Raw genomic sequence first — 24172 nt, 5'->3', positions numbered from 1 at the left:
AGCAAAAATAATGATTTTCATTGATGTTTAGAACATAAACAATGAATTGATTCTGTAGCCAGTGGTTAGCTGATGACTATATCATATGATCAATGACAGGGTCATCAGTCTACTAAACAATAGAGGTAACTGAAACACTTCAGAATAGTTTTATTTAAAAGTGTGTCAGGTGAATTATTAAGAGTGAAGGACTGTTTCAGGTAAGTATGTTGTCTTAATTGATATTATTAAACCAAATAATCACAGTCTCTGCACTGGAGCATAGCAGTTCAATAAAACTTTCTAAAATGTGTAGTAGTACATTAAAAATTAAGCAAATACAGGAAGTAAAATAAATCAGGCAAATATATAGATAATAATTACAAAACATATATGGTATAAAAACAATAATGATTCACTGGACAGCAGGACTCTGGAGAAAAAATATTTCTAATGGTGGGTAAGAAAGTGAACATGAATTAAAGGCAAGTGGCATTTCATTCAAATAAAACTGTAACATCATTAATTTATAACACTGTTTTAAATTTACTAGCAAAAGTATTACAAGATTATTATTTTATTATGTGCCATCAAGTCAATATTGACTCCTAGCAACCACATAGGTGGACATTCTCCAGGATGAAAAGAATATTATGCAAGCTATCTTTTAGCTAAGATAAGCTCCCTTTTGCTTCAGGAGAGTTTTGGAGAAGACATTTTAACTGCCTATAGGATCATAGGAATTGTAAAGGTTTCTTGATTGGAGGACTGTTTCCTTGTTTGGAAAGGACTTGTGATGAGATCAATGGAAGGAAAAATGAACATAAGTAATGCCAAACAACTTAGATGATTTTTCTGTTGCCCTCATCTTTCTTCTCTGAGTAAGTGGTCCTTAGGTGGTCCTTAGATGATACTTTAGGTTTTCTTTGATGAAACTAATTATTAGTATCACTTCCTGATCTTGGATCAACTTTTCTGGGTTTTCTGGGAGACCTTTTTTGTCTGACGGATGACATTTTCTATAATTTTCAAAAGAAAAAGTTAGCGTATTTAAATATACATCATTTTTATTGATTGAAAGACTGTTAATCTGATAATAATTGTCATCTCAGCGATAGGTAGATTAACTAAAAAAAATAATAATACAAGCAGTCACAAGCATCCTAGTCGTAACTCTATATATAGTTAAAATCCCTCTCTGTATTAGATGTGATTTACTGATGACATGGATATTTATCCACTTCCTTCTGTACATCTAACTTTTAGTAAGATGAATCTAAGTATTCCTAAGCACTATTTAGGCTCCAAGGATTTGCTTAAAAATGATGCCATGTTATGGAAATTACTTTTATTGTAAGATCTTATAGCTTGCTGCCATGCTTTAAGATTTATATGTGAGTTGACAGAAATATATTTAAAGACATATGATATTAAAAGTTTTCTTCTGTTCCTGTTAACTCAAAATATCATGTAGAGATGCAGATGTTCTGAGCTAACATAATCTGGCTCCAGGACATTACAGTTTCTCCCATAATATCCAGGTATTCCTACAGAACAGGACAATTTGAATGTTCAGTGGGTGGCTTGGGTACTACTGGCCTTGCTGGCGGGAGTATTCCACAACAGGAACAGCACTGCTGATACAGTCCCTTCTACTCTTACCATCTGCTTAACATCAGACACTGGTAGTATCTGGAAAAGGGCCTCTAAAGATTATTTTAAGTAACATAATATTCACATTCACCAGATTGAAGCTTTATAGGGGTTACACTTCCATTTACTTTCTGAATTATTAGAATAATTATTACTTTTCAAAAGCATAAATGAGCTATCCAAGATAAATGTTAAGTCATCTATCTAGTTAGAAATATCACTGGATGAGTTATCAAAAACTTTTAGGACTCTTTTTTAAAATCCAGTTATTTAATTCCTGATGATACAGTTCTGATATACTCTATATTCCAGTATGGTATAGTGGTTAAGGTGCTGACCTAGAAACTAGGAGATTGTGAGTTTTAAGCCTCCCTTAGGCATGAAAGCCAGCTGGATGACTTTGGACCAGTCCCTCTGTCTCAGCCCAACCCACCTCACTGTTGTTGTGGGGAAAAGGAGGCAGGAATATGAGGTATGTTCATTGCCTTGAGTTATATATAAAAAGGCGGAATAATGATACTACCACCACCCTGGCCTAAAAGAAAGATCAAATGAAGAATAGAAAAGAGACATGGCAAGGCAAAATATTACATGGCCAGTACACAAAAAAACTAGCAGGCAAAGCAGATAATAACAAGACCTGGCAATGGCTAAGAGCAGGAAAGTTGAAGAAAGAGACAGAGGGGCTAATTCTGGCTGCACAAGACCAAGCTTTAAGAACAAATGCATACAAAGCCAAGATTGAGAAGACAGCAACAAACAGCAAATGCTGCCTCTGCAAAGAAGGTGAAGGAACAGTGGACCACCTAGTTAGCTGCTGCACGAAGATTGCACAGACTGACTACAAACAATGGCATGACAAAGTAGCAACAATGGTGCATTGGAGTATCTGCAGAAATGCCATTTGCCTGCAAGCAAGAACTGGTGGGACCACAAAACAGACAAAGTAATAGAAAATGAAGAAGCTAAAGTGCTCTGGAACTTAAGAATTCAAACAGACAAACACCTGCCACACAACACCCCAGACTTTACAATTGTTGATAAGAAAGACAAAATATCTGGATAGTGGACATTGCAATACCTGGAGACAGCTGAATAGAAGAGAAAGAACTGGAGAAAATCACAAAATATAAAGACCTGCAAATAGAAGTAGAACAACTACAGCAAAAGAAAGCAAAGATAGTACTAATAGTTATAGGTGCCTTAGGTGCAATCCCAAAACATCTGGAGCACCACTTGAAGAGCATCGGCATTGACAAAATCACCCTCAGTCAATTGCAAAAGGCAGCTTTACTTGGAACAGCTTATATCCTGCGACAATACCTTTAACACCATCAAACAATAAAATCTGCCTATCCCAGGTCCTTGGGAAGGACTTGATAGGTGGATAAAAATGCCAAATCCAGTCTAAACATCTGGCTGATTGTGTGACCAACCATAATAATAACACATCCTGCAATGATACCTTTAACACCATCAAACAACAACTGCCTATCCCAGGTCCTTGGGAGGACTCATAGATGGATAAAATGCCAAATTTAGTCTAAACTTCTGGCTGACTGTGCAACCAACCATAATAATATAATATGCAGAAAGTGTATATTTTGGAGGCATCTGTTGCCAACTTATTAAATTGCAAAATTTGTGTGAGATCCTGATTTTTGTAGTTTTTGCCATTTCTTCCATAACTTTTGTTATCTAAGATGAATTTTGTAGAATAAAAAGATCTATTACAATTTTCTGGGATTGATGATGATGTGTCAACAAATTGGTACTGATCACATAGATAAATCAGGATGATCTGTCCTCAACCTAGTGGTATGCAGACTGATACATTGTTATGGGTGGTTACTTATATATATGTCAGATAATCCCCTACATGAAGCTTATTGTAAAAATATCCAAATTCATGAGTTATACTTAGTTGTGTTTTACTTAGTTCTATTGTGAAATTAAGAAATTCCAGTTTTCTTATTAGAGTTCCTGAAAAGAGGTTAGGCAAGCCATTATAAACATAAGAGTACTGATGTTTTTGTCTGCTACCCTGCTGACTACTGAAGTTTTCTGTTAGGTTACAATAAAAATTGGAAGCTATTATTCTTCAGAATATATTCAGTTCTCAAATTAAAATGATTAAACATATTTACTGGAAACATTGTTCATACAGTGAATATGATAAACATTACTGTTTATAAAAAGATAAAGTCCAGCTCCAGCACCTATTAGTGTAGAAATTATTTATGTACAGTGGAACCTCGGGTTACGAACGCTTCTGTTAACGAACTTTTCAGGTTACGACCAGCTCCGGCCGCAAAATTTTGCTTGGGTTTGCGAATTCCGCCTCGGGGTATGAGCAGGATACGCGGCCATTTTCCCTCCCGTGACCCGGTCCGCGGCCATTTTTCCGCCCCTGACACGTCCGTGGCCATTTTCCGCCCCTGACACGTGGTCCGTGGCCATTTTCCCGCCCTGACACGTGGTCCGTGGCCATTTTTCCACCCTGACACGTGGTCCGCGGCCATTTTTCCGCCCCTGACACGTCCGCGGCCATTTTCCGCCCCTGACACGTGGTCCGTGGCCATTTTCCCGCCCTGACACGTGGTCCGTGGCCATTTTCCCGCCCTGACACGTGGTCCGCGGCCATTTTTCCGCCCCTGACACGTGGTCCGCGGCCATTTTTCCGCCCCTGACACGTGGTCCGCGGCCATTTTTCCGCCCCTGACACGTGGTCCGCGGCCATTTTTCCGCCCCTGACACGTCCGCGGCCATTTTTCCGCCCCTGACACGTGGTCCGCGGCCATTTTCCACCCCTGACACGTGGTCCGCGGCCATTTTTCCGCCCCTGACACGTGGTCCGCGGCCATTTTTCCGCCCCTGACACGTGGTCCGCGGCCATTTTTCCGCCCCGGCACGTGGTCCGCGGCCATTTTTCCGCCCGACACGTGGTCCATGGCTATTTTCCGCCCCGACACGTGGTCATAGGGAGGGGGACTCTCCCTCCAAGCAATAGCCACCTCCCTGTCCTCCACGCCAGAACGGATTAACGGTAATTACATTGAACCTTATGGGGAAATTTTCTTTGGGTTGCGACCAATTCGGGTTGCAACCAGAGTCATGGAACGAATTAAGTTTGTAAACCGAGGTTCCACTGTATTTCTAAAATTTCATTTCCTGCCTCCTTGCCCTATTGTTTTTGGCAAGCAGGACAAAGTTACAAATTGCACATTATATATTATACACGTATATTATGGGTATAATATACATGTATAATATATAATTGCACATTAATATTACATATCTTTAAAAGACCAAGACTAGCACAAGCTAAATAGCACAATATCTTCATTATGTTATCTATTCACATTTGCAACGCTTTGTTTTTAGATGATGAAAAAGCAAGTCCACGGCCTGGAACAGGTGAACCTGTTTTAAGTTTACATTACAGCACAGAAGGAACAACTACAAGTACAATTAAATTGGATTTCACTGATGAATGGTAAGTAGTCATTACAAATGCAGGCTATATTTTCAACTGAAACTTTTATTTTTATAGTTATTATATAATAGAAATAATTTGATTAGAAAATTTGATTATGTTAGGTAAAAGGGAACATGATTCTTTTTAGAAACCTTATGAAACAGAGGTTCTATATACAAGACAATTAAAAGTATGGGGAGAATGTGAAGAAATTGCAATAAGACAATGATAGAATATTAATTTTACTGCATGTATGAGGATATTGTAGTAAAACCTATTAACTCATAATTGGACATTTGATTTCCATACTTCCCTTGAGTTTTAATAGCACCACTTTCTGAGGCAGTATTCCATCCATTCTCTCATTGCCAAAGGCCATTCAGAATACACAGATCTTAACCTTCTGGAACACTAGTAGGAATGAGGCTAACTATTCCAGGATACAAGGTATTCTAGAAGAGGTGATTTGTCATCAAGAAGGCTTATCTTGAAAATGACACTCCACAGCAATCCTTTTCTTGGTCTTACTGGTCAGGCAGATTCCATTCAGAACAGGCTAACATGTAGATCACCATGTTCTAAGCTATAAAGCTATCAATATAAGAAATCCAGTTAGGAACCAGTAGGTTGCCTTTCTGTAATGATTCCCTAAATGGTCATTCGGGGATCCATAGTTTGTGTTTATGCTGAACTCCTGTCAGATATTTTCTGTAGCCAAAGAGATTTTGGGCAGAAAGACGACCAATGTGCATGTTCCTAGGCAATACTCATGGTCTCTCATTTCCAGATGGGCTCTGTAGTTCCCAAATGATACATTGGACTTATGGTTTCTTTTTCTAGAGCAGAAATAGGGCACCCCTCACCTGGCCCAGAGAAAGGGTTGAAAAGACCTGCTGCTGCCCCTCCATTTATTCAGAAGCTATTTGAGGCTTTTTTCTAGGCAAATATCAATGCTCTTTGATGGCTGGAACATTCCAACCTAACCTGGACAGGGAGCAGGACTTCAGAGAATGTAATTAAGCGTCAGTTATCAACAAATGCTATGAGGGCTGAAGTTAAGAAAGTCATCTCTCCGCTTCTAAGAGGGCAGTCCCGTAAGAGAATGTGAAGAGTTTGAAATCTGACCAGGTATAAATTCTGAACCATCATTTCTGTCTGCTCAGAAACAGCCAACTATCTTATGTTTACCGCTTCCTAGAATACAGTGAAGATACAGAGAAGCAGGGGGCAGATAATGACACATGATGTCATGATGCAATTTATATATTTGTATCAGACATTGTGATGCAAGTACCAAATCACGTTCTTTTGGATAATAATGCCACCATTCATGTATTATCTTCTTGAAATTGTTGCAGCTTGTTACAAATGCCACTGGTTTCTAGCCATGTTTATCTTTATTTCTGTGGGAGTCCTTCATGCTGGTTACAACATTGCTCTCTTAGAAGAGGAGACTTGGATTTCCTTTTATCTTTAGTATCAGTTGATGGTGGATGCTTGTTTACATTCTTGTCATTCCTGCTCTCCTAGTCAAGTAATTCTGAGATAGGGTTAATTAGTGGCTGGACAATTCCAGCCTAACTGCAAGTGTTCCTCCTCAAGGTAATATTTCACAGCTTGCAACCAGGATACAGTAATGATTATACGTCCACATGATTCTGGTGCTATAGTTAACATTCTTAAAGATGTAGGTGCAAACTACTGAGGGGATGGTTTTCCTAGTGTTGACAATACTGTCTGTTAAATTGTTCCTATTCCATCTGGGAATGCACACATTGTTACATTAATGTAATTTTGTCACCCTTTTTATTTCCACAGACACTTAATTCTGAATTTTGATCCCACATGTTTGAATTTTATATTTATTTCTGCTGCTTTTAAAATGTTGCTCTATTAATTTTAATACTGAATCCTATGTAGCTGATCTTTTTATCTGTACTTTACAAACTTTTAAAGAACAGGAAATATACCTAAAATAGTGCATATATTGTTGCATGCTTTTGTTGCTAGGAGTAGTACAGCTTCAAGTTCAAGAGGGAGTGGAAATCACAGCAAAATAGAAGGTCAGGAAGAATCTCTAAGAACTCCAAGTTCAGAAGTACCAACACCAGAGAGTGAAGAATCAAGTAAGACGTGAAGTCATTTCCATTATAAGAAACACCATGTTCTATCATAACATTGCTGATCTGCTCTCATGGAACTCCAAAACATTTGTTTAGGCAGACCAAGTAATATTTTTATCTCATTTTGAATGCAGAGGACAAGCAAAACTTTCAATTTGAACCACAAAACTACTTAGTCTTACACAGGAAGAAGTTGCTAATTAACAATGTGAAATTGATGACTGTTATAATACATTGTATACCATTCTTTTTTCATTGTATCCAGTTACACAAGTAACTGTTGAGAGTTGAGAGAAAATAAATTCAGCAGTATCTTTAAATTACTAATACAGGTAGTTCTTGGCTTATGTCCATTCGTTCAGTGACCATTCAAAGTTATGGTGGCACTGAAAAAATGGACGTATGAAGTTCCAGCCATCGCAGCATCCCCGCAGTCACATGATCACAATCTGTGGCCCCCACTGACCACCCACACACTCTAGTGCCCATGTGTGGCACCCACACACACGTTTGTGTTCCTTACCTGGGATTCCTGCCTCTTCCCACTTAACAACCTGTGTATCCTGGGATTTTGACAGCAACCAGGACTGCCAGGATTGCTGATGTGACGTGGTTACATCGGTAGATTGCTGATGCCAAGCAATGAAGTCACATGACATTGCACCTTACAACTGCATCACTTAACAACAGCAATCCTGGTCCCAATTGCCATCATAACCTAAGGACTACCTGTACTATATGAGTTGAGCAAACACTATTAGAGAGCTGGAGCTCACTATATGCGTTAAATAGTCAAGAACTTTCAGAAATTATAATTGTACATAAATGCGGTAAAATGCTTGCTTAAGAATTATATATAATGAAATTGCTACAGCCATAAATAGATTCTAATAGTTTAAATAATAGTTTCAGCTGAACATAAATAATATTTATAAAACTAGATTACCATACATATCTGGAATCTGTAGCTAAAATAAGGATAGGAACCAGAAGGTCTTATTTCATCAGGGGTACAAAGAAATTTGGGCCTGTTGTAACCCCACATTTTTATAAAGCATATTTTAGCCGTAACCTTTACTTGTCACGTGAAACATTGGCGGATTCTCAAAATTCTTTAGACTTCATACTCATCATTGCTAACAGGATCAGAATCAAATGTCCTACTAACAGGACTAGAAATTGTAGTTTAAACATCTGGAAAGCACCAGGTTGCCTCCCCCAATGTAAAATATAGTAGACTTTGAAATCATTCTAAAGCTTTATCAACACCATTATAGTGTAGAGTAGAAAACTTAAGAAATGGTTTCTATCCATCTGCAGAATTCATTATTTTAAATTTTAAATTGTTTTAGAAATTTCTGAAGAATCACCTGAAGAAAGTACAAATACTGAACAGTTAATGTCAACAAATGAAAATGCTGATACACCACATTCAGGTATGTAAAATACTTACAGATGTATGTTAAAGGTACCTGAGGAATTTTATCTTAATTGGTATCACCAGGTATTAGCAGTTGATACTGTTATGTTTGTTTTATGCTCCTGTAAATTTTTTGAAGGTTTGGAATTAATTTGTGCTGAACTGTCAGCCATTTACTGTAGTGTATTGTGGTTTTGTTACTGTATCTCTGTACTAACACTGCATTACCTAACTATTCTCAGAGAACTGCTTTGAATAAAATACTTGTAGAAAATATGGTACCCAAATAGAGCAACAACTAAAACAGAATCAAATACTTCTTTGCTATTTATAGCTATTATATCTCTTAATAGATTATATCAATCTCATGTAGTTGTTCTTTCAGATTCTAATGCTGTTAATCATATTCAGAAGTGTTTGATGATTAACCAAATATTATTTATTCTGTCAGACAATGAAATATCTGACCAGCCTGAAAGTACTATGGAACAAGGAAATGTTCCTGATCTTGATTTAACCTGCCAGATCCCAGGGGAAGATTTATCAAGCAAAACCATGGAAGATCAAGGAAGTTTGAGTCAACAAAGTACAGATTCTACTACCATCCCAAATAATACCAATCATGAACCTCATTCTCAACCAGATTCCTCAGGACTTGCTTCTCATGAAGAATCATCAACAAGAAGTTCTGTTTTCCATGAAACTGATGATAGCGATGATGACCCTGTTCTTATACCTGGTGCACGGTATCGTGGAGGCGTAGGTCATAGGTTAGTATTAGTGTGTTTTCTTTCCTGCCTCCAAATACTTGTCACTTTGAAGAGAAAACTGAAAACCTTGCAGCATATTCATTCAGATCTCAATACTGTCTTTTTGGCAATTTGCATTGACTAAAAGCATGACACATCATTTCTTCATTTCACCATTTATTTTGCTGTAGCTACAGTTGTGGCTTTATGTATTTGCATTCAACTTCAGTGACCTTACTGAATATATTTCAATAGTACATCAAGACTTAAGCGTGACTGTATCTGAGTTAAATTTATTTAATAATTCACTACACATTTTGGTGAATAGAGGCCCCAAGGCTGCAGTTCTATCATACTTTCCTAACTGGATCATTTAATTGAATGGGGAGATATGTATGTGATTGTGTTGAGAGAGGGCACGTCTGTGTTAGAAGTATGTAGAGTACAGTGAGGTTTTGCAGTGGCTACTTCACACATTTTATTAGTTTGCTAGGTGCAGGAGCTTAGATGATGTCTTACATGCAGGAGCTTGAGGCAGCATACGTAATGTCCCTTCCTCCTATTTTTCTCCACAGCAATTGTTTAGTACATTTTTGGATGTCTGAAGACCCACTAGGTGGGTCATGAAAATCCGAGTGATGCCAGGTTTGTTTTGTTTTGTGTAGATTTTAGAGGAAGAATTCCTTCTTTATTAATCGTGTTAAGCCTGCTCGGCTTAACTTACTCTAATATATTTCAATTTTTTCCTAACTCAATGTACTGGGAAACCATGCTATCAGTTTTTAGCAGCTTTGTTTAAAATGTGCTTTATGGACTATACAAAAAAACAGAAGAGTTTGCATTCATATAGCTCTGAGGTCTCATGTTACGCATACCTGGTTTCAGTTAAAGTGTGTTTAGGATTGCAGCCTCAAATAATTAATGCCAAATTTCAAATAGATGTCCATTCCTAATGATGATGATATAATGTCATGATGCAAGCTCTCCCCTTTCATAGTTGCATTGTGTCTTGGCACTCAAACACAAAAGTGGCAGAGTTTGCATCTGATGCAGTGAATCATTTGGTTACATGTCTCTGCCCCCCACCCCTGGTCACCTACGTACTAGCATTGAATACAGTCACGCTTATGTCTTGATGTGCTATTGAAATAAAATGTTTCTTTGCAACAGAGCATTCTATTACTACAGAGCTATGTAAAAAATGATACTACGACAACATATTTAAGCAACATCAATGTAATTTCTTCTTAACTTTGTTTTGAAAAACCCAATGCATTAACAAATTCTGTGTTAGTATCTTTCTGATTTATTGCCCACTAAAAATTGCTATGAATTTAAGCTGTATGTTATTCACACAGATGTGCATGTTTTAGAAGAACAGAGAAACCCAGTATTGATTTTTAAAAGCAGTCTTTGGTTTAGCCATGGCTCTTTGGTTCAGTCATTCAGATCTATTTAAGCATTATTTGGTTTAGGTTATAGCTCTCAGCAATCCTTTTTTAGTCTATCATTTGCCTAATTTAGGCTTCATTTGATTTGGATTCTGATACGCTTTTTTTTTTTTTAGTTGATCTCATTCCAATGTTTTCAGCTTGCTTAAAGTTCTTTTTTCTGTTGGATTTATAAGACAGATCCATAATCTGGTCAGAAGATCTGCCATATCCAGCCTAACTGAACAAATTCTTCAGAAGCAATAGGATTTAAGCACTCTGCTAAAAGATTTAGAATGAAGTCATCTCAGTAGCTAGATTGCTGTAATAGTAACAGGTTTTCTACACAATCTGTTAATTGTCACTACTAAATGCAAAACAAAAATATTTTCTTCTACTTTTTATTTTGAATGCAAGTAAATTGATATATAGCTGCAAATTAATATTTTCTAAACTTGAAAACTGACACAGGTACTGAAGAATTAATGGTGATTTTACAAGGAAATGTGTTGCTTCAGGGCCCAATGAGGAAAAAAACATCAATTAGAAATATTTGGAATATTATGAACATTGAAATAAAATGGTTAAATTAGCCTGAGAATGCAGCATTTTTTTTCTTTAAAAATAGTTCATATAGTATTTTTATTTGAATGACTTTAGCTGTTATTCCTTTTGCTAGATATATCAGAGGAACAGCAGTAGGTGATAGAATAATGAGGTAATTCAAAATTCCCATTCCATAAACAATTCAGTTTTTTAAAAAATGATTGGTGCAGTATCTAACTACCTGTTCTAGTGGTTATATTACCTGTTTTAAATCTACTAAACTGCATATAGAGGATGTTATGGAGCAGTGATTTAGCTGCATGTTGTGCCCAGGAATAGTAAGAAGAAAATGCTGTGTACAGTCTTAATAACTTTATTAACCTTATTTATTGGAGATGAATGTATAAAAACAAAATGAAACTCAAATCCAGTCTTTTTATTTCCCTTTTTTAAGCACATGGCATATTTTGCATGAACCACTGCTAATATGGATTTGAAATAACTTGTATTGATTGAACATCAACTGTTTAATTCTATTTTTCAACAGTAATAGTAGACAACATTTAGAATAACTCATAAAAAATGTTAGTTGGGAACCAAATGAGCATATGGAATCTTTTTACATTGAGACTTAGCTTTTTAATCATCTTGAGTTTATTCTTAGAAAATATCCCCATCTTCAAACTTCTGAAAGTTCAAAAATTAGCTTAGTAATTAGGCATTATTTTAAAAAACTCCATTTAGACTGCTTTGTAATTTAATGCCCAAACTGCTTTCTAACTTTGGGGGATTTAAAGTTTACATAGGAGAATATAAGCATATGTGCCTTTGGTTCCTAGCCACATGCTAAGAATTGGAAAACCTGTATGCATTTGCATCAGGTTATGGAATATCTGATTCTGCAAAAGAAGGTTTGGAAGTATATGGTTACCTGTTGTCCTGGCCTTGACTTGATGTGTACTAAATATATAGCATATTCCACATAAGATCTAAACCAATTTAGCCCATATCCATACCTAGTTAATTCCTGCTATTTGATAAAAGTACAGAGAGGGTAAGAACTGTAACATATCAAGGCAAACCAATCAGAGATTCCTGATAGCAGGCATGGTACAACTTGAAGCATTCAGTAAGGGGCTGTTGTGAAAAAGTTACTCCAGTGTCATAATGCTCCTACACAGAGTCCAAAGGCCCGAGATTCCCTCAGCTTCTACCCAGCCATAGCTGAACCTACTGTATGTGGCCCTGATTACAAAAGTTGGTTTTGGCAAAGCATGCTTCAGTGTTTTCCAATATATTTGTGAGTATTCATCTACTTTTGTCTCTGTCAGGTCCTTTATTTGTAGGCGTCATTATTCTTGGGAACTGGGTGGTCCTGGCTTGAATGCAACATCCACATCCTCAGGGTCAGAATCTGAGTCATCTTGTCTGGGTTTTGTCTCCTTGAAGTTGCTTGGGCATATTTCCTCAAGGTATGGATGAAGGGAAAGTGGAGGAGCTCTTCCACTTCCTCTTCATCCTTATTTGAGGAAATATGTTTAGCAGGGCCCTTGACACCTATATATATTCAGGCTCTACAGTCTAAAACAGTGTTAATAGGTAATGAAGGTAACATTTAAGATAAGGTAAAAACAAACAACACCCCACAAAGGTTTAGAGAAATCTTTGGAATACCAGAGAATAAGACCTTGAAAACAAATGTTTTGCTTACTCATGTTGACATCTTTAATTTAAACTTAAAATAAGTTTCATTGACAAACATTTAGAATACTGTGTAACTTTATGTGAATAGTATGGAATCCATGTGTATGTTTGAAATTGCAGCGAAATTAGATTAAATTAGGAAGAAGCTTTGAGTTTGAAGTCGAGTGTGAACAGAATATAAATAATGTGGGACAAATGTATTGGACAAATAATTTTTTAGTAGCCAAATCTGCACATAATTATGGTGGGGGGGCAGTTTCAGGAGGAAATCACATTGTGCTTGTTTTCCAATTTGCTGCTCAATTTCATAGGTGCAATATTGGGACTCTCCAGTAACTGCAAAAATGGTATATTCAGTTAGCCCACACCGCCTATTTGTTGACTGTATCCTCTCCACCTTTCTAGTCGAGAATCTTATCTTCCTAAATTAGTGGCTCTTCAACTGTTCAACCCAATTACCCCTGAATAATCTCAAATAATGTCATTACCCCCACAAAAAACTCCTAGACTCTTGTTTTACACAGGCATCTCAGCAGTGGCAATCCCAAACTGAATCTTTGACTCACAACCAATCAGTTAACAATTGCTTCATTATCCCCAGAATGTGCCCAAATTGCCCCTCTAATTTGGTAATTACCCCCAGTTTAAGAACCACTGTCCTAAGCATTCATTTTCCATATCCAAAGACAACTTTGTTTTTCAGGCATACATTCCTCAGGACCTCTCTGTCTTTCTGTTCCCTTAGTCTCCCTATATTGTGAATATTGGCAAAGCATATTGTTCCACTCTATAATATTCCAAAATATGAACATTATTACCTCAGCACTGGGCCATGCTCTAGGTACTTCTTTCCTTGAGCATTTACAGTGTTTTCTAGGGTTCATCTATCCTAGATGCTCACATCTAACATGGTTATTGTGTTTCAAAATTTACTTACAGCTGCTTGCACTCTGACCATATGATGCCCTTGCTTAATGATTCATTGTTTTATTGTCTATTTCTAGATGCTGCAGAACGTTCTCTTGCTTAAATTCCACAACCTCAGTGGGAAGGCAGGGTACCCGGTTATTATGTAACTGATAATACCAGTCTTTCTGTTCATAAAATGAGGCTATTATGTAACTTCCTGATAATACTAGTCCTTCTGTTCATAATCTACAGACGATCTGCTGTTGCTCGGATCCAGGAACTTTTCAGACGAAGAAAAGAGAGAAAGGAAATGGAAGAATTAGAAACACTAAATATTAGACGCCCTTTAATAAAAATGGTTTATAAAGGTCATCGGAACTCCCGGACAATGGTACCTCCTTTCTGCTGTTCATTTTTGCTAAATCTGTTGTTATGCTAACTTGTTTTAGAAAATAATTTTTCAGTAATGTCACGTGTTACTTTATTATTAAATAATAAGCATTAAATAATAAATGTATTTAACAATTATTGTTAGTCGCACAGTAAGCCAGATTAAATATCTAGAGTAGATTGGATTTGGCATTTTTATCCACCTATTGAGTGTTGTTGTTGTTGTGGTTTTCCTGGAGAGGTGTCTATCAAAGCACTGGTATCTGGTTTATTTATTAAATAACCTTGTAATTTTAAAGAAAAGAATGGTAATATTCTGGTATCTGCATAATAACAGCGTTGTTTTATATTTATGATAGATTGTCATAAATTAACTTAATTAACTTATTAAATTAACTTAACAGGTATAATTAAACTGACAGCACCAATGAAGTTTGACCAATCCCAGAAGCTAGCCAAGGTTGGACCTGGTTACTGCTTAGATGAAGGACCACTTGAATATTTCAGGGCTGTAGGCTAGACTGGGAAGGAAAACAAAATCCCAGAAGAAGGCAACAGCAATCTATTTCTGGGTCAGTGTAGTTACCAGGAGGTGGATCGATTCATGGGCATCTTCATCTTTTTATATTCAATCACAACAGTGTGAGATATCATGAGCTACTTTACCAATATAGGGCATTATTTGGGTAGAAAATAATCTTATTCAAAAAATAATGGATATAGATTTGCCCTTGCTGATTTTATAGGGATATCAATAACAATCATTCCCTGAAGCCAGTTATGCAAAACTGCTGAAAAAAAAATAGAATACTTTATAAAAAACGCTGAAAGCTATAGATGCTATACCAATGACAAAAGTAATCCAGCCAGTTATAACATGTTAAATTAAAAAAAAAAATCTATTTCTGTCTAGATCTGCACTCAGAATTTACCACTTGCACAGAGAATGAATAACATTCTCCATGTACGCAGGTGTCATTCTTCTGTACAAAAGAGAAAGACTTCTTTCTGAAACTATGTAATTTAGAAAAGCTTAACTTTCAGATTCAATACAATATTTATTTTACTGTTTGGTGAAATAACTTTTATATAGCATAATGATCATTTGGTCACTTGACAGTTTGCACCCTTCAGCTTCTATTGTTACTGTAGGCTACCTACACAACGGGCAGATTCAGTTATTTTTATAATTTAATTCTGATCCAAAGTAAACAATTTTTTCTCTAAGGATTGTTGAAATGATTCACCTATCAGTAAATACTTTTCCTATACTGTGTTGTACAATCTATTATGCTGTTGCAGTTTTAAATAATCTCTACATTTTTAAACATACATGACATTTTTTCCTCCTCCACTCTCTTCAGCTTCCTTTTAATTAACCTGTATCGTTTTTTGGAAATTTCTTCTGAAATGAACAAAATGTATATTGGACTTTTGAAAGTAGTGTTTACTACCTAAATACTATATTTGCTGATATTGTACTTGCTATTCCAAATTGATTCAACAGTATTTATATTTTGCATCAAGACTGGATTATTATATCTGGCCTTGCATCTGATGATAGGAAGTTGATACTGTAATGATATAAAGGTATAAAAATCAAATATAGCAGACTTTTGTTTTTGCTTTTTAATACTGTACTTATTTCTCTAAGTATAATTCCATTTTTCTCTATGACCTTTTCCAGGTTTGGGCATAATAAACTGTAATTATGTAAACATTAAAAGTGAGAACTTCCACCTTTCTCATGGCCATGCCAAAGAATGAGAAGTTAGCAGACCCAAGTCTCTGTTCAGGCCCAGTGTGAACAGTCTTGAATATCTTCTTTTTCGTGTTTCTCAATGATGTTTAGTAAATATAAAAATAAAGTGTTTCAGTTGTTTCCTTAATTTACCTGCAGATAAAAGAAGCCAATTTCTGGGGTTCTAACTTTGTAATGAGTGGTTCAGATTGTGGACATATCTTCATCTGGGATCGACATACTGCTGAGCACCTGATGTTGCTGGAAGCGGATAATCATGTAGTGAACTGTCTGCAACCGCATCCATTTGATCCAAGTAAGACTGCATCTATCTGTAATAGACATGTTTATACATATCTTATATGGAATCCCTTATAAAGTTGGCTGGTGCAAAAATGATGTAATGTGTGTTGAAAGATAATCCAAACCCCCTCTCACATTCTTGCATCCTGACATTTGAAGCAAGTAGGTTAATTGTGATTTATGCTGTCATCCCCACCCCTGCCAAATGGAAGGCTGTGGCTGCAATATTACCTTCCTTTCCTACCTGAAAGAGTCCTTATTACATTTCATTCTGCTTTTGTCTTTACTTCTCTTCAGTGCTGTTGGGAAAATACACCTTTGTCCATATACCATGAATTGCAAATCCTACCTTGTACTATACTCCTTCAGGATCCTATTTTAAAAGACAAGAGACTGATACTCAGCTGGGGTGGGAAAGCAGTGATTTAAATATTTTTCGTATTTTATTTTCCTTCATGAATATAAAAACGTGTTCCATGATTTAAAAAGTGGGGAGCACACAGTCTTCATTGGAGTAACTGAAGTCAACCAGATATTTTACAAAATAGCAAAGCAGTGCTATGAGGTTAAAGGATAGCCTCTTCTTTGAAGCGTTCTGAAGTTGAATAAACAACTCCTCTCTGGAATAGTAAAGCACTATACTTAGCCTCAACAAAGCATATAAAAATGAATGAAACACTTAAAAATAATAGAAATGAAATATAGAGACAGAATTACAATCCTTCTCCTAGATGTCACATCCATTGTGACTGTAGTGTGGCATACAGTTATGACAGTGTCACAGGTTCCTGATAGGAATATGCCTCTATGAGAAGGATATATGTCATATTCTATATACAATTACATAGAATCCTTCTGATGAAGGCTAATTTAGGGCTAAAATTTAAATCTAATGATCAAAATATCCTTAATGGTTAAACTGATTGGTTATCACCCTTATCATATTACAGTGTTATCATATTATAGGATAACATGTTGTCCCCAAATCTTTAGGAAAGGAGGATGTAGAATGTTTTTAAAAGGATGATAACTAATCAGTTTAACCATTTAGGATATTTTGATCATTAGATTTAAACTTTAGCCCTAAATTAGCCTTCATCATTCAGCCATGAGTTACAGGTGTTTCCAATGTTTTTCTCTATTCCCTTGTGTTGTTGAAAATATCGCTGCGTTTCTGTTAGTAACAGAATAAGGCACTAAAGAGATTTGGGAAGTATAGAAATTATTAATTCCAATGAAACCATTTAATTGGTAAAAACAAATTATTAATCAAATAAAAACTCTTTAAATCAATGATATTACAATAAACTTGCTATTAGGCCTGAGAGCCAATTGTCTGGAAAGAATGCACATTTGCCTTGTAAACTTTTTCTCTGTTATTGAGAGCGTTTACTTATTTATTCCCAAGATTTTGGAGAATGTTTCTATATCAAGGTGCTTGCATATTTGTTAATTCCAGATATCTTCCTGTTGTTTTGTCCTTCCCAGTACTAACCTGCTGTTTTTTCAGTAATATACCTTACCATATCTTGCTGCAAAAAGCTAACAGGTTGCTGCCATCTGGTGGTCATACAGACTTTTGCAGCCCAGATAACTACCCCATCCCTAGTTTGGGAATGATAAATTAATACAGTTCTTTCATATCTAACCTATCTAGATATTGAAAGTCACGCTAGTACTTGTGTATCAAAAACAACGAAAAACATCATTTTGTAGTCCCTGTGTGGAAGCATTTTCTGTTCTTTTCTAATCAGCAGCATGGACAGTTAGCTTCTGAACTCAGTTATGGATATGTTCTATCCTGTTTGATCTTCTACAGGAATTTCTATGTAAAAGATCAAGGATATTTTTTCCTGATTAATTGATACAGAACCTCATATTAGTGGTTGCTGACTTTGCAGAATAGGGATTTGTCATCCATCCTAGTGAATATTTTTTAAAAACCTTCAAATAGCTTATGATGTAGCAGAAAACTATCAAATGCTATTTGTATTTACAAATCTTTACACATGCTTTCTAATATATTTCTAAACAATTGTTTAGTTCTAGCCTCATCAGGTATTGATTATGACATAAAAATCTGGTCACCACTAGAAGAATCCAAGATTTTTAATCGGAAACTTGCTGATGAGGTAAGATGAGCTTTTGCTCTAATATCAATCCTACGTTAAAAGTTATAACTCTTTTTAAAATTAAATTGTCTTAATTTTGAGGAAGTTAACATCCTGTTTGCATCTTTAACATCTACAATTTAGAAAGAAATACTAATTTCATAGATGCATTACCCAAAAAAGATCATAAGTGAAACTTAGGATAATACAGAGGTGGATTATAATGTTTATGTGACATGGATTGAGACACTGTTAAATTGAAGATAAAACTTTAGCAATTAACTACTTCATTTCAGTGGTTGAATATATTGGCAAGATTTGTTTGCTAAATATGAGCAATTATTGAGACAAACATCTTTGTTGTGTATTAATATAATAGCTGCAGTAATGTATACAGTTGGCCAGGAAAACAACTACTCTATTAAATTCTTGCTCTATTATCATTCTATTCCTTTGTAGGTTATAACTCGAAATGAATTAATGCTGGAAGAAACTAGAAACACAATTACTGTTCCAGCTTCTTTTATGTTAAGGATGTTGGCATCTTTGAACCACATACGAGCAGGTAGGATGGCTCCAGAGACTCTTTGGACTTGATTTCTTATGAGAGAAACTTCCTTCTCTTCTCAGATCCTTATAAATGTAAGCATAAAGCTGGCTCTGCCAGCTTGTGTGGGGCTCAAGAAGGGTAGCCTACCCTGGGGGTGGTTAGCACCCTGAAGATGCTCCCAGAGGTCAATAATTTATTTATACCACTTATTCTTTAGATTATATTATTTATTTTTTATTACTGTTTTTATTGTAATTTAATTGGTTTTTACTCTCATTTATGGTAAACCACCCAGAGTCTCTCATTGAGTGAGATGGGTGGTGACTAAATTTGAAATAAAAACAAAATATAAAGTAAATAAAGACCACTGTACAAGCAGGCTGCCTTTGCCAGTAGGACACAATCATTTAACAACATTTTATACTTAGGTGGTGGATTCTATTAAGGCATTGCTGCTACTTTAAATCAGTGAAGCTTTGCATATTTCTGTTCTTACATTTTCTTTCTAATATTTGTAGAGGATAATACTGTTTATAGAACAAATGTATTTACATTCCATTTAAAAATGGCTTTAAGAATGCTTTTGTCTTTAAAATATTGCTTTTATATCTTATAGACCGGCTGGAAGGTGACAGGTCTGAAGGGTCTGGCCAAGAGAATGAAAATGAAGATGAAGAGTAATTGGCTATTTTCTGGAAACAACAAAACGTCATGAAATTTGTATAACTCGTGAATTATATTTTTCCTTACAAAGCTTTAGTGCAATTTTAAAGTTTTGCTTTGGGTAACCTAACATTCTGATTTTTGAATGAATGTGTGCATGACTTGTGAGAGTGTGCAAGTTAAAAAAAGCAAAATGTTTTTAAAATGTTTTGCCATGTATGAGGAGTGCTAGACAACGCAAAGTGCAATATTTTCCCTTAACTTGCAAATATGGGAGCTTGGATCAATGTTAAAATAACTTACTTAATAATAAAAACATTGGTTCAAATAAATTTCTATACCTGCTATTTGCATGTTTGTTGCTTTCTATTAAAAGATGTGGTTGTTTTACATTTGTGTTTGACTTTTCACTGTGACTGTACATAGCAAACCAACCAAGCAGTCTGTTGGAACACTTTACATTCTTGCTCATTATAGTGATTTCACTCTTCCTCCTTTTCCCAAGTAATCTTCTCTGGTTAATCTTTAAAAGATTAATCTTTTTAAAAGATAACATGAGAATTTCAATTTTTTTTGCTCACTTCAAGTGTTGGAGTGAAATACTTAATTTTATATTAAGGTATTTATGAAATCATGCTTGCTGTTCCTTCTAAAAGCAGCTTGTTATATATATGTGTGTGTGTGTGCATGTGCATTTGTGTACACACGCACACACACAGGAAGACATACATTGCCATATGACTCTTGTACTCTACAACAATTATAAAATGCAACAACAATACGTCCACAGTAAAAGTTACAATAAAGTTAACATTTAAAATAATATGGAACAATTCACAAATTTGCATGTCATCCATGTGCACTGCCGTGCTAATCTTCTCTCTATTACAATTTTAGTATATGTCCTGCCAAAGTATAGCATAGAGGACTGCTGGAGGAGTAATTACAAGGCCTTTCTTTGTGCAGGTACAATCATATAGTTTACAATCAAAGTCTGTATTAGGAAAGCTAAGCTCCAGTGATATTATTGTAAACAAAATAATAAAAAGTATGCCAGGTGGTCTTTAGATAGCGCTTCCTAACCTGTAGTGATCCACAATGTGTTGCAAGTAGTTTTTAAATTTAATTTTGTAGACTCCACAAACACCATCTTCAGGAGAAAAGGGGCTGTTATCACTTGTTCTGTGTTGTATTCATTAAAAGCCTTAGATGATGGTGCATGGGTCCACATAAAGGAAAAGGTTGGGAATTACTGCTTTAGTCTATTGTTTCCTCCTGCCAAGTCTTGTACTGAAATCATTCTGTACTCCTGCAGCATTTTATTTCGGAATACTGGACTTTTGAAATTTAACCTGCTAAAGTCATTGGAGTTATATTTCAAAATAATAGTTCGTTTCTACAGAATGTTTGTTTACTTATTTCAGTTTATATTTCAATTTATATAGCTGCTCATCTCAAATTAATGACCCTGGGCAGTTATCAACAGTTAAAGACATAAAACACATAACTATGAAAACAACACACACATAATCATAGCTGTGGCTAAAGAAACCACTATATAGGACCAACAACAAATCAAGCATTTCATGGGCTTTGTCATACATCTGGATCCCCAAGCCCATTGACAAAACCATGTTGTTATGCCCTCAGGTCAGACTCAGCTGCAAGTCAGGCTGATTCAGGTACTCACTTGAACCCAGAGGCAATTCCTTCAAGGATCTGTGCACCCCACCAAAGCGTGCGACTTGCGAGCAAGCAGCAAGATGCTGAACTGACCAGCAGAGATTAAGGAAAAATTGCCAACAGTTGGGCAAGCTTGTCAGGGAGGGGATTTAAGCCTCATAGAAACAACCTTTCATTTGCTAAAAGCAACTTTTGCAGCTGGCCTTGTGTACTATGACTCTTGCTTGGAATCCAGTTATTTGTGACCCCAGATGTTTATTGACTAAGACCTCATCTCTCCCACAGTTTGACATTGTAAATCTTTGACTTCAGACTGTTTCATGGAATTTGCCTTTGCCCAGTTAAGTGTTTATCTGTGACTAATTACTGTTTTCTTGCTTTTTGTCTTTTTACTCCACCAACTACTGCTACCTTGCTGTTGGAACTCACAGAAACAAGTCTTTCCCTTAACACTGTGTGTGCCTTCGACCTGTGTCTGGCTCCTGAAGGGGTGATTAGAAACCCAGGATGTGAAACATGTCTTCAAGGCCTTGCAAAAGGCCAGCAGGATCAGGGCTAATTTAATCTCTGAGGGATTGATGGTCTAAAGGGCTAGTGCTCAGCTAGATTTATCTCATAGTCAGTGAGAAAGAAGCCATATACTGTAGAGGGAAGAGGGAATGCCCTTGAAGGACAGGAGGAAGAGCCACTACCAAGGCAGTGGTCAGAGAAAAGGGGCCTGAGCCTGGGTGGAGAAAGTAGATGTCTCAGACAAGACCCTCCCTCGTTCACATGAAGATGGAGGGAAGAGGGAAGCGCACTCAGACATGCAAGTTCCTGTTACTATAGCTTTACAATAAAATTAGTATTGACCCATATGGCATTGGTTTCCTAGTCTGGTCTACCTTGAACAGTTGATGTATACCCAAAGAGGATTCTTCTATTGTAGTACATAGAAATTAAAGCCTACATGTAAGTCTGTGCTCCAGGGTTAAATTCTTAAGCTTTTTTCTGGGATTGATGTAAGAGAACTCAAACAGATATCATAGCCTATTACAGGATGTGCATGAATGCAATAAAGTCAGTTCCTTCATCTGACAAGTACTATGACCTGGGGGTGAGAAGGCTAGCTCTCAGACAAAAAAGGGGTGGTCTTTTCAAGGTAATCTCACTTTTATGCAATACATTAAAATATGTTTCAGTTAAATGTTTGGTTCTCTCCTTAAGGCAGAGACATAAGAGAATACATTTAATGGATGAAAAGACAAGATAAAGACATGCATTTTATGAAAAAAAAGGTTGCATGGACTACACCTTGACCTCTTTTAAGAGCTTTGCATTGGCCCCCTATTGATTACTTTTCTCATTTAAAAAAGGTATTTTATTTAAAAAACCTACAGCATGTGACAAATAGGTGAGAGAGATGGGAGTATGGATGAAGCAGGGGAGCTGGCACCCTTTGATAACTTTCTGTTCTTAGTGTTTTCCCACGATCTCCCACTGACTGGAGCACTGCTTGTCAACAAGAGTGAATGCTGTAATTAGAACTTTTATATTTATCATTAAATTTATATGCTGCCTATCTCCCCCAGAGAGTGACTCTGGGCGGCTTACAATTAAAATCCAAAACAATAAAAATATATCCACATTAAAATAACTAGTAACAATTCTATATAAAAAGCCAATATACAATTCAAAATGATGGGAGCAGTATCAATCATCCCACCAGCCATATACATTTTAAATGTAGCTTGATAGTAAAACATGTACAGGAATAACCTGTGTGACTGATACATATCTCAACTCCTATATGAAGGACTTTCTGTGCTAATAATATGATTGCCCTGAGCAGAAAATACAATGAAAAAAAGAGGCTGAATTTATTGGATGCTAGAGTTCTCAGACAATGTCATCATGGACCTCTAGAGTACTGCGCAGGATCTGTACTTGCTAGCTGGGCACAAATTGCTGAATTGTGAACCAATTTTGGAGAAACAATGCTTGACAATTATGAGGGCTAAAATCCAGAAAATCTGGAGGACATTTTATTTTAACACCAGTATAACTAAGGACAACTTAATCTTGTCTCCATCATGGGGGGAAAAAATGAAAACAACTTACTGGGATTAGAGCAGAAAAATATGTTCCTAGAGCCTGGTTGTGCCATAGTTACATACAAATGGAGAAAGGCCCAATCTCACAAATACAAATATTTTCACTGAAACTTGCTGCATTACCATTTCAAGTTCATTGTATTTTATATAAGAACCTAAGTCCCTTGATAATACCATGGGTATGTTATGTTTTAACTTGCTTCTTTTTTTCCAATAAACAAGCTACTCTGATAGTAGGTTTTCATTAAATATCCACAAAATTCTGTCTCTGTGTGTTTACTTTACATATACCTAATATGTATGCATAAATGTGAATAAGCATAATTTGTAACTATTTCCAAATTTCAGATGAAATGCATATATGATACACTGGATTCAATCATAACCATGTCAGGCGGTTGCAAATACATTTTATGCTTTGTGAAGCAATACTTGTTAACCAATATAAGTACTGCATTTTACTGTGCTCTGAATTATTTTCTGCATATGCAGTAAATAAGTTTGCCTGACCTTTGCTTATTAATCACTGATTTTCATAGGGTAATGAAAGTTTTTCTTATAAGAGACAGTAATGTGGAGGATTAAGGAGATTAAATTTGACATCACTCTTTTGTCTGTGTAGAAGCTCCATCAAAGAGTATACTGAG

General features: G+C 36.1%; 1 protein-coding gene and 1 non-coding gene across 6 annotated transcripts in view; one reads left to right on the top strand and one right to left on the bottom strand.

Moving 5' to 3' along the window:
- Nucleotides 1-20124, top strand: part of DCAF6 (DDB1 and CUL4 associated factor 6) — a 59341-nt gene extending 39217 nt beyond the window's left edge. For 3 of the 5 annotated variants that reach the window (XM_007434239.4, XM_007434237.4, XM_088144524.1), the window contains 10 exons: nucleotides 5017-5128; nucleotides 7121-7236; nucleotides 8586-8669; nucleotides 9105-9423; nucleotides 11512-11550; nucleotides 14244-14382; nucleotides 16282-16438; nucleotides 18469-18557; nucleotides 18996-19101; nucleotides 19703-20124. In XM_007434239.4, coding sequence (XP_007434301.1) covers nucleotides 5017-5128; nucleotides 7121-7236; nucleotides 8586-8669; nucleotides 9105-9423; nucleotides 11512-11550; nucleotides 14244-14382; nucleotides 16282-16438; nucleotides 18469-18557; nucleotides 18996-19101; nucleotides 19703-19767 — 1226 coding nt within the window. In that variant the 3' untranslated portion in view covers nucleotides 19768-20124. The remainder of the gene's footprint in view (nucleotides 1-5016; nucleotides 5129-7120; nucleotides 7237-8585; nucleotides 8670-9104; nucleotides 9424-11511; nucleotides 11551-14243; nucleotides 14383-16281; nucleotides 16439-18468; nucleotides 18558-18995; nucleotides 19102-19702) is intronic. The other 2 variants (XM_007434240.4, XM_007434238.4) reach the window with 1 other exon arrangement.
- Nucleotides 20125-20567: 443 nt separating this feature from the next.
- On the bottom strand, nucleotides 20568-20669 carry LOC112541369 (U6 spliceosomal RNA). Its single transcript, XR_015796880.1, has one exon. It is a non-coding gene; the product is annotated as a U6 spliceosomal RNA (small nuclear RNA).
- Nucleotides 20670-24172: the final 3503 nt, after the last annotated feature.

The sequence above is a fragment of the Python bivittatus genome, unplaced genomic scaffold, assembly GCF_059951505.1.
Source record: "Python bivittatus isolate LINGU-HERP-01145 unplaced genomic scaffold, Pbiv_v1 ctg000350_np1212, whole genome shotgun sequence".
NCBI classification, from domain to species: Eukaryota; Metazoa; Chordata; class Lepidosauria; order Squamata; family Pythonidae; genus Python; species Python bivittatus.
The sequence above is the reverse complement of the archived record's forward strand: the minus strand, read 5'-3'. Positions and strand labels throughout refer to the sequence as shown.